The 13964-nt window shown below is 37.7% G+C and overlaps 1 protein-coding gene across 23 annotated transcripts in view; it reads left to right on the forward strand.

Moving 5' to 3' along the window:
- Positions 1-13964, forward strand: part of PARD3 (par-3 family cell polarity regulator) — a 450644-nt gene that overhangs the window by 171454 nt on the left and 265226 nt on the right. For all 23 annotated transcript variants that reach the window (XM_048292146.1, XM_048292221.1, XM_048292304.1 and 20 more), the window contains one exon: positions 7375-7553. In XM_048292146.1, the coding sequence (XP_048148103.1) occupies positions 7375-7553 (179 nt within the window). The remainder of the gene's footprint in view (positions 1-7374; positions 7554-13964) is intronic.

The raw sequence follows: 13964 nt of genomic DNA on the forward strand, positions 1-13964 counted from the left end.
TTTCTTTTGGCATGCAAAGATATTTGCATTTTAGAAAAGAGCCCAGAGAAAAGAGACAGAGAGGGTGTAGGTAATTAAATTTTAATTTCAGTTTTAAAGATCTTTCTCTAATTAGCTTTAAAAGTCAGTGTCTGAGTAAATTGAGTTTCAGGGTGCAATCATCGTTTTCTTCCTGGATCTTAGTATTCAAAAGTAAGAAGAAAGAATATTAGAGAAAGAGAAGGAAGATTGTTATTTTAAAGGCCTTTCAAGATAAGGATTTAACATTACATCATTATTAAAATGTGGCTGTAGCAGGTTGTTTTTTATTTCTGAATTTCAAAGTCATTGAGCAGTCATGGCAGGGAAAACTTAGGTTCTATTAAAAGAAACTGAAAATTTTACTAGGAAAGTAAAGACTTTTCTTCTTTCTTCTGCTTTGTAATACAGTTTTGTTTGGTGGCTTGCTTGCATTCTTTTCTCTGCTGTCCATTCTTCCAGAAATCATCTTACTGTTCTATGAGTAATTTTTGATGATAGGCATGCTAACATAATGTCCTATGTTTCTTAAAGGTGTGCTAGCATGCATTGGGCTTCTGTTCATGTGTTTTACACAGCCAAGTGTCTTTTCTCTACATTTATGTGATGGCTGGGGACACAGCCTGCTGCTTTAATCTGCCATCTTCCAGACCACGCTGTGCATTTTTAGTGCTGTGGCCCAGCCTCTGCCCTGCTCCTGGTGTGGCTGCCTGCCAGAGCTCCAACTGCACGGGGCAGTGGTGGGAAGAAAACAGGCCAATGGTGACTTATCATGATTTCATGTGCAAATGCTTATAAATGTGCCATTTTAAAACTAAAGATACAAGAAAACACAATATTTGATAACATTGAAAATCTGTCTGTGAGAAGTACATAAGCTGTTGTTTGACAGTGAATTGCTAGAACAACAACTGAAAACAGTTGGTTTGTACATGAAGTAGTTATAAATATCTGGAATTGTGTAAAACAATGATTTTTTTCTCTGTATGAGCAGTGGAAGTCTTTTTATTTAACCAAGAGTTCTGAATGTAGAAAAATTAGTTTCAGAAGCTGATCTTTTTAAGCACAAACATATTTTCAAGTAGAGAAATGCTAATTATCTAAACTATGTCACCTTTCTTGTAATTCTGAAAGGGGAAGCCATGAATACAAAATACTTGGCATTTGCAGGTAAATTCTGTGTAATTCATGTAATATTTGCAAATGTAGAAGCATTTGATAGAAATTTAAGTGACTTGAAATGTGACCGTAAACACTTCAGTATGGATTAAAAGTCAGCACAGAAATCTTAAAAACTGAAGGGAATCTTAGTCTAGAGATTGTTGTCCAATAGGGTTTCATGAGGCCTCCTGTCACTTTTGGTTTATTTAACATCTTTAAATCCGAGAGAGTCAGTACTGTAAAGAGTATGTTAATTAAATTTCCAGATGTTGATAGACTGGGAAAATAGAATAGCATGAACAAAGGAAAGATATATACCCCAACAGAGATGTACTACACAACTGTATACAGTTTGATTCAGCCTTAATAAATAGAAGATAATGTATGAGAACATTGATCTAAACTGAACTTATACTTCAATTATCAAGACAGATGCTGGAGTGAGACTACAGAAAAAGTTTTAGGATTTCTGTGGATGTTCTGGGTTGATACCATGACAATAAAGTACCCAAATGTGATTACTGTTGACTGTATATTAGCATCAAAGTTCAAAAAATGACAGGGAGGATTTAAACAGCACTGAGGGTATTTCATAAAAGAAATTCACTATTCTGGGTGCCTTCTGAACAAGTTAAGACTGGAATAATACTTACAGAAATGAACAGTAATAGAGAAATGAAAGAGGCAAAGGCTGTGTGCTGTGTAGCATTGTTTAGGGGAGAATTGAGATGTATGTGACATATGAAAAGAGGGTTTTTTTAGGGACGGGGAGGTAACTAGTGACAGAAGGATAAACTTGGGGAGAATAACACAAATAAACAAATTGTGGAGATTTTGCCATTTGGAAATGCTGCAAATTATTTTAAAATAATCATTACTTAAAAGTGGAATGGATTCTAGGAGAGAGAAAAATACTGCTCTGAGCCATGAGGAGAGAGTTGGTGGTGTGTGTATAAATATATACATATATAATATATATGTATTTCCTCCTGCTTTAATGTGGCATTCAAAAGTATGTTTCTAAAAAGATCTGCAACTGGTGGTAGCTTTGTGGTGCTCTTGTTTTGTGTCCTTCCCAGCTGTCCTCTCCCTACAGTGTGCCTGTTTTCTTCTTCAGGACGGGTAGTGCCTTTGTCCCAGCAGTGGTTCTTCACCTCTTGGAATGGCTTAAGGGCTTTTTTTATTTTTTTTTGTCTTTCCATTTCTAATTCAAGATGTCTACATTTGATTTGCAGTGTTTTGTTAATCTTGTAGAGAAGTTCTGCATTATGTTAGCTGCTGCTAGGGTTTAGAGCAGTTTGTAGATAAGTTCATAATCAGCTGGTTTTTGTCTCCAAGTGTTTTTCTTCTATCCGTAGTCAATTCTACAACAGCCTCGGTGGTCTTTGGAAGTTATCATCACCTCTCAGAGGTTTGCAAATATGAAAGTTGAACTGGTATGGGGATTTGAGCTTTTGAATGTCATAAGGGATGTTTGGCTCTTGCTATGTCCAGCTGAGTGGAACAAGGAGATGAACTGAACCTACTGAAATTGGAACCAGAACTCCAGGAGCTGTGCTGGAGTGTGAAACTCAAGGCTAATCTAAATTTTTTTTAAGAGATATTTCAGTTAAATATAGACAAAGCCTTAACTTGTGATTTCAAGTACTTCAAGCTGGAAGAAGCAGTCCTGCTTTCCTCAGCCTGAGGATGACCCTGATTCATCCTTTCTCTTGGGCTCCAGATGAGGATTTGAGCAGAATGATGAGCTGGATGGGCCCTGGAGACAGCAAAGCTGTTCAGTTTCTATCTCCTATCCCCAGACTGGTTTTTTGATGCTGACACAGGACCTATGTGTGTCTTGTGTATACCGTGCACCCTGATATACATACATATCTATGGGATCACTTTCAGGAGCTCTGTCTAACCTGAGCAGCTCTTTTGTTAAAAGCTACTCTTTCCCACAGAGAGTTTGATTTTACTGATTCATCATTTTCCCAGAGACATCTCTAGAGCGGAGAGAAAAAAAAAGTCCTCTTCTGGTCTACTCACCTGTCATGAGCCTGATGGTCTGTGTGAGATGGCCAGAAATGACTCTAAGATCATTTTTTTCATTTCTGTGCCTTAAATCCACTGCACACCAAATTGCACAAAGTGCAGTGGCACTGGGGAGCTGAAGCATCAGTTGAAACCTTCACAGAGTAAAATTATCTTGGGCATGCTATATAAATATAAGTATGTATTTTTCTAGTCATGCCCTCCAAGCTGGCATCCAAAAGGAAATTGGTTTGGGAAGGTATATATTAGCTCTGTTCTGGGGGACCACCATCCACTGTGCTGAGTGCCTGCACACAGGACAACATACTCAGCTTTATGGATGAAGTTTGCCAGATCCTCAAATGCTTTTGCTCGTGAGCATATTTGAAAATCAGAGAAGGTGATGACCCTTTTAAAATAAAAATGGAATTGCTGGCAGGAAGGGAAGGTACAACTCTGTTCTCTTAACTTTTAAAGATGGTTATAAAATGTGTATTGGCTGTTTTTATAATTTATAGTGAAACCGCTGTTGCTTTTAATAAAATGAGACTTCCAGTCAGAATTTCATGATTATGAATGCAAGCATTTTGTTATACAGCTTGGATATATCCTACAAATAACCATTTTCTAGCAGAATTCTGGCTGTATACATAACTTAATGGGATTCTCTGTCCACATAATTCTTTCTGAAGTTGACTCTGGGTTGAATACTTCAAGTCCTTGAATGTGGCTCAAGAACTGAGTTAGTGGTAACTTTCAGGATTTTTAATTTAATTTTTCTTTATTCCTTAGACTTTTAAAACTTCCTGTAATTCATTATTAGATTTACCGTTTCAAGTGCTTATTTAAAAGGCACCTTCGCTGCAGAAGCAAATCAATATTTACAGTGCATTAGTGCCACAGAGAATTTGAAGCCTTGTGATTAGACTTCATTGCTGTTTTATCCACTCTTCAAAGAAACCACAGACTTCAAACAGTATCAGCCATCATCCTGGAATCAGTGACATTGCATCGGTCCCATGCGTACTTCATCTTGTGGTTTAATTATTAAGTTCCTTTCCTTTGATTTTCCTTTTAATATTTCAAAGTATATCCTCTTCAAATCTATAAATTCTATTCAAATTCTGTAAACTAGAGGATTGTAACCAACAATATATTGGTTAAAAAAAAAAAATCTGTTCAATATATTTCTTTATGTTGTTGTTTTAATAGAGAGTATCAAACCCAAGTTAGAATGGTCTCTCAGAACAGAATTGAAGAGAATGCAGGACATTATGTTTAAATCTTGTGGTTAACATAGTGTGAACAAGATTTAGTTCTTGGATTAAGACCTGTTGACCATTGCCAAGCAGCATGCATCAGAGCCAACTCTGTGTGCCTGTCCCATCCCAGTAATAAAAAAAATAATGCCATATGTTTAAATTTCTTGTTAAACTGGGAAATACGCAGATGCAACACACACAAATTTTTTTCTATAATTCACTTTATTGTGAAATTTGCTTAGTAAAACAAATCACTTTTCTTTACGTATGGAACCTTTTCATAGGAAGAGACTAGAGTAGATCATTTGTATCTTTATATGGACAGTATTGACAGAATACCCTTTTTTTTAAGATCTGATGAAATGTTCAGTAACATCTAAAAATACCTCAATAGCTAACCTTACTAAAATGAAACTGATCATATTAAAGGTGGCTCATCTGTGAGTAGATTTTGTAAAAAAGTTTTTCCTGTTAGTGTTTTCTCTGGAGCATATTAGTATTTGGGAGTTCCATTGCACACTTGACTACCTGAATTTTGAAGAGTCTCTGCTCACCATTGTGCAAACTGTCAGGTTTTCACTACAAAGCAAAAGCCAAGGCAGAGATAATGTCTTGCTCCCCTCCAGAAACGCTGGCTAGATTTCCAGTTTCATCCTTTCTTTCTTTGTTGGCAATTTGGCTTCTCTTCTTACAGAAGTTCACCCATCTGAACTTTTGTTTTGTCAAGCAATTTGAAGAAGTGTAAAAATACAAGAACATTTTGCTATCACCTTGCTTATATATAGACATACAAGCATAAGGAGCAAATGAACTCATGTTTGAAAATTGTAATTCTCTGTTGTGGGGTGGGTAGCGGAGGCAAACATGATAATATGCACGGGCTGCTGCTTGGAGCAAATATAGATTGGTATTTTTCTTAAGTGGCACTACATACTACAGAGCCCCTTTTTGGCTCAGGCTGATCTAATAATGGAGAGTGTGTGTTCGGGGCTGTGCCAGCAGCACAGGCACTGCTGGGAAGGGGTCACTTCATCCTGCGTGCTGGGGCGCTGGCTGGGGCTGCAGCTGAGCCACCTTTGTTCAGAGATCTCCTGTGGTTTCATAGGGCACTGTTCGTGTGTTTGCTGTCAAGGGGGAAAGGAGATGCTTTGCCTTCAGCTGCTTCATGAAACCTGAAGCAGTTGAAAACAAGACAGTCAAAGAAAAACCCTCTATTACAGTCTATGAGTATATACTGAGAAATCAAATGTTTAGGAGACTTAACTCTGACCATTAAGACTTTCCTGCATAATTAGTGATCTTTCATGAAATACTCCTTTAATTAATTCTAGTTCCATTATACAGTTATGTGTATGTGTATAAATATGTTTATACATATTTATAAAAGAAAGCATTTTACTTGTTGGAAATTACCTTTTGTTATGAAAATTTTAAAAAAAGAAATTGAAAGGAAAGAGAAATAGTATAACAGTTGTGGGGAAGAAAATATTAATTCTTTGTTATTCTTGTTTACCAAAATGAACATGAAATAGATTGACTGTTTTGGTGTTTGGTCATGTAACACTTATTTATATCTCAGCAGCAGGAGCCCTAGTGGATTAAAAAAACTCCCATATTTTCATTGTGTGGCATGACTTACTGTATTTCTCAGTGTGTTCATAATGCCCTGCAAAATAAGATTCTTTAATATTATTAAATGTAACATTAACATGAAGCAATTGTCAAGATTGAGACAAGTCATTTAACAAACAACTCCTGTCACTGTGTATTCCTGTTAGTATTGCCAGACGTGCACCCTCAGTTTCCTTGGGAACTGTTTCATTAAAGCATTAAAACCTAGTCCTGGTTTTTATTCTCAGCTGTGGCCCAGTGTGCCTTTCCCACTGACTCAACTGCTTATGTGCCATTGCTTTCACCTTTTTCCTTTGCACTTTGCATTCAGAGTTCCCAGTGCAGCAGTAAAGAGAAATAAAACTGATAAATCACAGCCCTTTCTGTTCTGATGCTGAGTGGGAGAGTACTGAGAGGTCACAAATTCAGGCAGTGAAACTTCTGTTTGGGCAAGGAGAGGATAGATGTGTGGGTATTTGTTGCAGGATAATAAATGAAATTGGAAAAAATTAAGTTGTATTTCAAAAGAAACTAACTTTAATGTGCCATCAAAGTTTCCAGAATGGGTGTGACCTCTACATATATTAAGAAAACCTTTCCAATCAGTCTACCTGCCTGCTGCATCATTTTTTACTAATGAAATACTTTTCTCCTGTCAGTCATGCCAGCTGGAAGGCTAAGGGAATCAGGGTAAATCAGCACAGGTCTTGTTTGAGCTGTCAGGAAGAGGCAAAGGAAGAATGCAGAGTAGAACACAGTCTCTTCCATAAGTCGTGAGAAAGAAATGCAGAGTATATTTCAGAAGGCGAGGAGGCTGCCTTGGCTGGCCTGCAGCTTCTTGGCAGCAGTTGTGCTAGCAGTGCCCAGGCTGCAGCCCGGGCAGTGGGGTGGGGGACACATCGTCCTAGTTCCACCCCTTACTGTGTCACTGGGCTTTGGCTACTTGCTCTTTAAAATACCTGTATGTCACCTGGTTGTTCAAGTTTATGTTGCATCTTTTTATTTTGCATGACATCCAACAGATAGGAAGGATGCTGTGTTTGTACTTGGAAAGCCACTGAGCTGTGCTAGGTTCAAAGAGTTTGGTTTTCCCTTCATTTTCTCCTTGTGCGGCCAAGCAGCAAGGCTGTGGTTTGGAGGGAACAGACCTTGTCCTTGAGGAACTATGCTAAGGTCAATAACTCCTTACTCTGTGAAACCACATTCAGTCGCAGCCACCCTTCCAGAGCTTAAAAAAATATTTTTCCTTTGTCAAAAACATGTTAAATCTAGTCAATGTTTATTTACTGTCTGTTTTATTCTTCAGATATGCCTCTCCATGTCCGACGTAGTAGTGACCCTGCACTGATTGGCCTCTCAACCTCTGTGAGTGACACAAATTTTTCTTCAGAAGAGCCTTCACGGAAAAACCCTACCAGGTGGTCCACAACTGCAGGCTTCCTCAAGCAGAACACCCCTGGTGTGCCCAGTGCTCATGAAAGAAAGGTATATTTCTTTCTCCCTCTTTATTAAATAAATGACAAATGTGCATGAAATTTGAATTGTTTTCTCTTTCTCTCATCTGCTCCTGGTTTAAACTTGTGTTTTCTGACCTTGTTCACCAAACCCCATCAGCAGCAGAGAAGTGTTTGAGTCACATGTGTCCTGCCCTTCACAGAGTCTCCGTGATGCCCACAGCAGGGACTCTAAAAACTTGATTTTTGCCATTAGCTGTAGTTGAACCTCTGATTACTCATTATTCTGCAAAGTTTTTATTTTTCAACTTTTTCTTAATGCTAATAGGCCATGTATATAATAAGTTTTACTGATCCCTGTAATGTCAATGAATAATCTGCATGCCCACAGCTGGTCTGGTTTGTCTTGCTAACACAGCATGGCTAATTTGTACTTTCTGAGGCTCTAGTCAAGTAATACAAAACAAAAATTGCAAATGATTTCTCTCCTTGATAACAGTCTTAAAAATGAAACACTGAAATGTAGAATGAGTATTTTTTCCTTTTTTCAATATGATTCCAGTATCACTCCATGAATTGCATTATTTGCTAGAGAAGTCAGCAAGAAGCTCTCTTCTCAGTGCAATATTGAAAAAATTGGAAGAACCATGCCCTTTTGTACAGATCCCAACATTGCCCATAATTGTGAAGGTAACTTGCAGACAAACTCAAAAGGAAAAAAAGTATATTTTCTAATAGAAATGATTAATTTTAAAATAATGTTGCACTTTTGCTTGCCATTCTGACTACACAGCACAAAGTCCTCTTGGAAAATATGCAGCTTATTATAGCTTTTCTTTTTTTCCCCTTCATTCCTATTAATTCTGTGTAGTATAAATGCAAACTAAGTCTCAGCAGTCGGGATTCACACACCCCAAATAAAGAAGTCTTTATACACTGCTAATGAACCAAACTATTTTCAGTGGGCCTTTGGTCATTTCTAAAGCATCTGTAAAAGCTCAGTGCTCATAGGTGTTGAGGTGACTGTTCATGCAGAGGTGTCAGTTTAAGCTGGTATCGTTAGGTTTCTGCTTGATCAGGATTTCAGGCAGGTAATAGTATGTTTTCTGTCACTTGTACTGGTGTGGCACAGAAGTGTGTGCTGTTTTGTAAAAATGTGCTTTATACTAATCTGATTCAGAGAGGAAAAATGATAATCTAATCCATTTGAAGTATTAACATTTTCAGTTAATTTCTGTGAAATTGTAATGAGATGACAATTCATTACTACACAAGCATAGATATGAGGGGCTATGCATAGCATAATCAGATTTCTTTGAATGTCTGAAGTTAGCAGAAATTGGAGAGAACTGAACAGCAGCTATCTTTCACAACAGTCTTCTTGCACCATTAGTTGTTCAGCATGTACTTACTCTTGATTTTTGTGAAAATATTTCATGTCTATTGGAGCACGGTGACCAAACTGGAAAGGAATGCATATGATCTCATGTAGTGATGGGAAGCAAGCCACCAGAGAACATTAAATCAAGAAGATTGGAAAGAACTAAAGTTACATTAGTTAGTACAATAGATACTGATAATTTTTTATCTTTTTTGCACACTCTATATATTGATCATTTGAATAGAGCAGTTCACTATTTTAAATAGATAAGATGCAGTAAACATCTGGAATTAAGTAATTGCTTATGCAATGTGTCTTATGAACTAATCCTGAGTTCATTTATGCCAGACTGATTTTTTTCTGTTTTCAGTGTCTTGATTTCTTCATGTGAGTCAAAATTTTGTAGCCAATCCTATTTCTCTTAGGAATGGGTATTAAGAATTTCCTTTCCCAGCATTAGCTACAATTTCATTTGTATTATTATTCTAAATGGTGCATTTTTGAAGTCCCTGTCTCCAGTCTCTTACCAAAGTACTAACAATGAATTTTTACAAGTGTATTAGTGTTATTTGAACTATAACAAATCCTCAGTACTTTTCTTATGTTAGGTTGTTTTCTTCAGCTACTCGGATAACAAAGAGATGGCTGTGCTTTGTTTCAGACTGTTTCATTGATTATAGATGACACAGACATTTTGAGAAAAGCAATGAGAACAATCTTAATTTTCTGCTCAGTGCATTGGACTTGAGCACCCATATATCTTTTGTGAGTGGTTGGCACTATGTAATGTTTTCACTGCAGTTCTCTCTCTTGACAGCACAAGAACATATGTTCTTGGGCTGAGATTTGCAGCACAGTTGTAGATTAGCAACTTTGCCCCAGCAGTATCTTGCAGAAACATGAAAAGGGTTTCTGGGAGAGTTGCCAAAAGCTTCATCCACCTACTGACTCTAAGAAGTGACATTACTTTCAGCCCGTCACCTCTGAAGAGAAATAATTGACAGGTAGAAACCCTGTCCAAGTTTTGGAGGAATTAGCACAGGGGAAGTTGCATGTATCTGGCAGAAGGGATTTATTTCTCAGGGACAAGTGAGAGAGGACTACTTATTGGTGTTTGTTTCATTTTGGGTATGAAGAATTTGGAATGGCAGGAAAATGGGCAGATGCCCAAGCTGAGATGGAATGAAGGGGTGAGAGTACTGCCATGCAAAGAAGGCTGTGAGGAGCCAGGACATATGCCAGTAGTTCTGGGCAAACAGAAAGGGAAAAGGGTGCTGGGGAAGAGCAAAAATACTCTGTTGAGGGGTTTGTTAAGGGCTGTTTGAAGGATCCTACTGATGAAACTGCTGCCTGTAGTTACCGGGAAAAATGAAGTGAGACATCAGGATCTTCTGTGTCCCTCAGGAAAGAAGAGAATGATCAGAGACAGAGTTTACTTTGGAGGGACCTGAGCTGGTCCTGCAAAGACTTGGATGTATGTTGAACTTGAGATGCATTTCTGCTACAATAAGTAGGATGTTGTGATATGAAATCCTTGCCCTAAACTGGGCATGCATTCTCATCCATTTTTCAAATCATCTCATTGTAAAGAAACATGTTATTTATTATCAGGATATCATAATGCACTCTGTATCCCTAGAATTGCAATCTCACATAAATTACTTTCTGTGTTTTTTACCTGTAAGAGCGACTGGAAACCAAGTGGTTTTAGTCCCAATGTACTCATTTATTTGCAGAATTATTGATTATTTACAAGTTATTTTAGTGTTATTAACTGTACTTAGCTAGGTAATTTCTGACTTTATCCTTCCCATGCGTGTTTTCAACCAAATGAATAGGTCTTCCCATCTGTGAAAGTATTCACAAAATTTGGCTCATGATCACCTCTAGTAGGTAAATTTTCTTCTTGGGATTTATTTTTTTTAATTGAATATAAAATTATTTTCAGATACTTTTTTTTGTGTGCAAGACACATACCTGTATTACTTAGTGACTCATAGCTTGACTTAATCCTGTCTCTTGCTTCCTTGAGCCATTCTAATGAAAAAAGAAGAAATCTCCTAGTAGAAATCTCTTCTCAGAGGCCTGGCGTAATACCTGATTTGCAAGCTGTAATTTTGTTTGAATGGTATTGAACTGTACAGGTGAACAGATTGTACACAGCTGAAGCATATCATGTGCTTTTTTCCACTGCAGTAAAATCTTTTTTGATATTGTTGTTTTCTGAATAACTGTTGATTTGAATCACATTCTTAATAATTCAGTACCAAGGCCTATTGGCTTAACTAACTGTCCTTAATAGATGTGAGCTGCATTAATGAAAATCATGTTTCTTTCCCCTTAGATGTTTGTGTTACAGTACTGGAAGAGTGTAAATGCAACAACCACTTATGTTGCATCTTATAATGACTGTGAATTAATTATCCCATATATTTTAAATGTGTTTTTTTAAATTTACATCTCCATTTGTGGTGAGGAATGGCTTATCATTACAAATTAGTTACCTGCTTTGATCCTGCTTTTCTGAAAGACTGAAGGCTTATCTAGTTAACCTGCCTTGCTTAAGGCAGGGATACACTGTGGATAACTGGCTTACGACAAACTTCCCACTGTGACTTTTCTGATTTTGATTCATGTATTGCCCTGTTAGAGATAACAGCATTGGTACAGCAGAAAGAATTGAAAATGTAGGTTAAAAAGGAGAACTCAAGAGAGAGAAAAATGTTTGTGCATGGGCTTCTGTGCCTCTGGCTCTTGGGTTCACCCACCTGCAGCAAAGCAAATGGCACACAATGTGCTCTGTGGGGTGGATCGGCAACAGCAAGCACATAACTCGGTGCACTTGGCACATCATTTTGTAATTGCTTTTTTCCTTTGCTTTTTGTCTTTGCTGTTTAGTCAGCAGCCAGATTTTTTGCTTATTTGTTGTTAAATGGGTTTGTCCATATATGTATTTTGAGGAGGAATATCACTGTGCCTTGTAGGAATAATAATAATTTTTCCTAGGATATGCTTTCTTCTAACTTGGAAACCTAATTGTTTTGGCTTCTATAAACTGCAGAGAAAGAATTTGAAACTTCATGTGAGTGATCTAAGTCTCATCTAGTGTCAATTACCTTACCTGCAAAGCATTGTGTTTCCCACATCTCCTCTTGCAGGTATTTTTGCTGTTCCCATGGGTTGAGACATACAAATTGATGAATACAAATTTTCAAATTGCTGGGTTGCAGGGTTTTATATTTATGTGAAAGATGCAATGCTTTCTAATCCTCTTTGTAAACAGAATGAAGAAATAGTTCTCTAATGAAATGTGTTTAGATAGGAGAAAAGCATGCATGCATTTTTTGAAAAGCTTCAGCAATAATGGTATTTCAGTTTCAAAATCAAATTTAAAGTGAAAATTAGTTTCATTTATCTTGGAGTCCTTTTAAACACAGCTTAGTGAAGTTTGCTTTGTCACTCTCACCAAAGACATGCTATTTCTATAGAATTTAAGTGTAATTCGGAGGATTGAAGAGCCCTGTATTGGAATTGTGTGTTGGTGTCATTTTATAGACAGGAAGTCCGAATAGCAGAGTGTAAATCTGTTAAATTGACTAGGGAAGACTGCGGACTAAAAGGCTGGGAGCAAGAGACCAAAGTGTTGCTGATGCTTCTTGGGAACCTTAGTCTCTGTTTTTGACTCCTTTGGAAGGGAGGTACTGTGTACCAGGTGAACAGTATTGGTGAAGTGCTGTAATACAGCTGAATCTGCTCAGGAGAAGTTCAAGATATCCGCAAAGAGCCTGGTATGTCTGTCATGATAGGTTTTAACCCCCCACATGATGAATACAGCTTCCTGCTTTTGACATAAAAATGCAGTGTTTTAGACAAAAGTTCTGAGGGATTCAATAGCCATGAATATATCTTCATCCAGCTATATTTGAGCAGGGTTTGTTTTCTTTTCAGTGAGATGGTCACATTTTTTGTCATTTCAGATGTGATTTTGCATAGACTGAGAGGAAAGGAAAATGAGTGTGGGTTATCCACAGGTAATGAAATAAAGTGTTTTAATACGTAAAATATTATAGGAGAGAGATTAATGGAAATTCAAGAAAATGAAAGTTATGTGCATCAGTTTTCTTCCTTTGTGATAGTAGCTTGTTGATGGCATCTTGTTATATGATGATTAAATAGTTTAGAGGAATTGTACCCCAAGAGAGTGCAATATAAAATCAACATAGTATCTGTTGTTCTTGTCCGGGGTAGCATGTAAAATTCATGACTTTCCCAGAATCACAGAACAGCTGAAGTTGGAAGGTACCTCTGGAGATTGTCTAGTCCAGCCTGCTTGGTCAAAGCAGGGGCAACTAGAGCAGGTTACTCAGGTCTGTGTCCAGTCAGGTTTTGAGTATATACATCTCCAGGGATGGAGCCTGCACCAACTTTCTGGGCAATCTCTTCCAGTGTTCGGTCATTCTCAGAATAAGAAAATTGTTTTCTTATGTTTTGATGGAATAACTCCTATTTCTTTATGTGCCCTTTGCCTCAGGTGCTTTCTTGAATACCATGAAGAATTGTCTGACTTCAGCAGAGAGGCTGGTGATATTTTAATGCAATAAAAACTCTATGCAAGAGCTCAAAATTCCTGACTTTCAAAATGTGAAAAAACATACAATGTTTCTTATCGTCACCAGCAGGCTGGGAATAAGAGACACAAAGTGAAAAGTCCTTGCCTAGTGCACAGAGGTAATAGCCAGTGTGCATCTTTTGATGCTGTGCTGTTCTGTTTGCTGAGGACTGTGTACATGGACAGGATTCAGCTGCTGGCAACCAAAAGTCAGCCATGACCATGCATTAAGCAGGGAAAAAGCCAAAAACAATAAATCCGAAGTGAAGGTGTAATTTTCTCCATCTCCTTGGTTGTTCTACCTCTTTTTGCTCCAAGTCATCCGTTTGTGGATGCCCATCTGTCAGATCTCCTCTCTGTCCCCCTGAAGAGACAGATTATCAGTGCAAGATCTGAGAGCTGGTGAGTTTTTCCCATTTCTGCTCTCAGGCTGAGCGGGTCTGTTAAGCACA

This window comes from Corvus hawaiiensis, chromosome 1 (assembly GCF_020740725.1).
Source record: "Corvus hawaiiensis isolate bCorHaw1 chromosome 1, bCorHaw1.pri.cur, whole genome shotgun sequence".
Classification (NCBI taxonomy): Eukaryota; Metazoa; Chordata; class Aves; order Passeriformes; family Corvidae; genus Corvus; species Corvus hawaiiensis.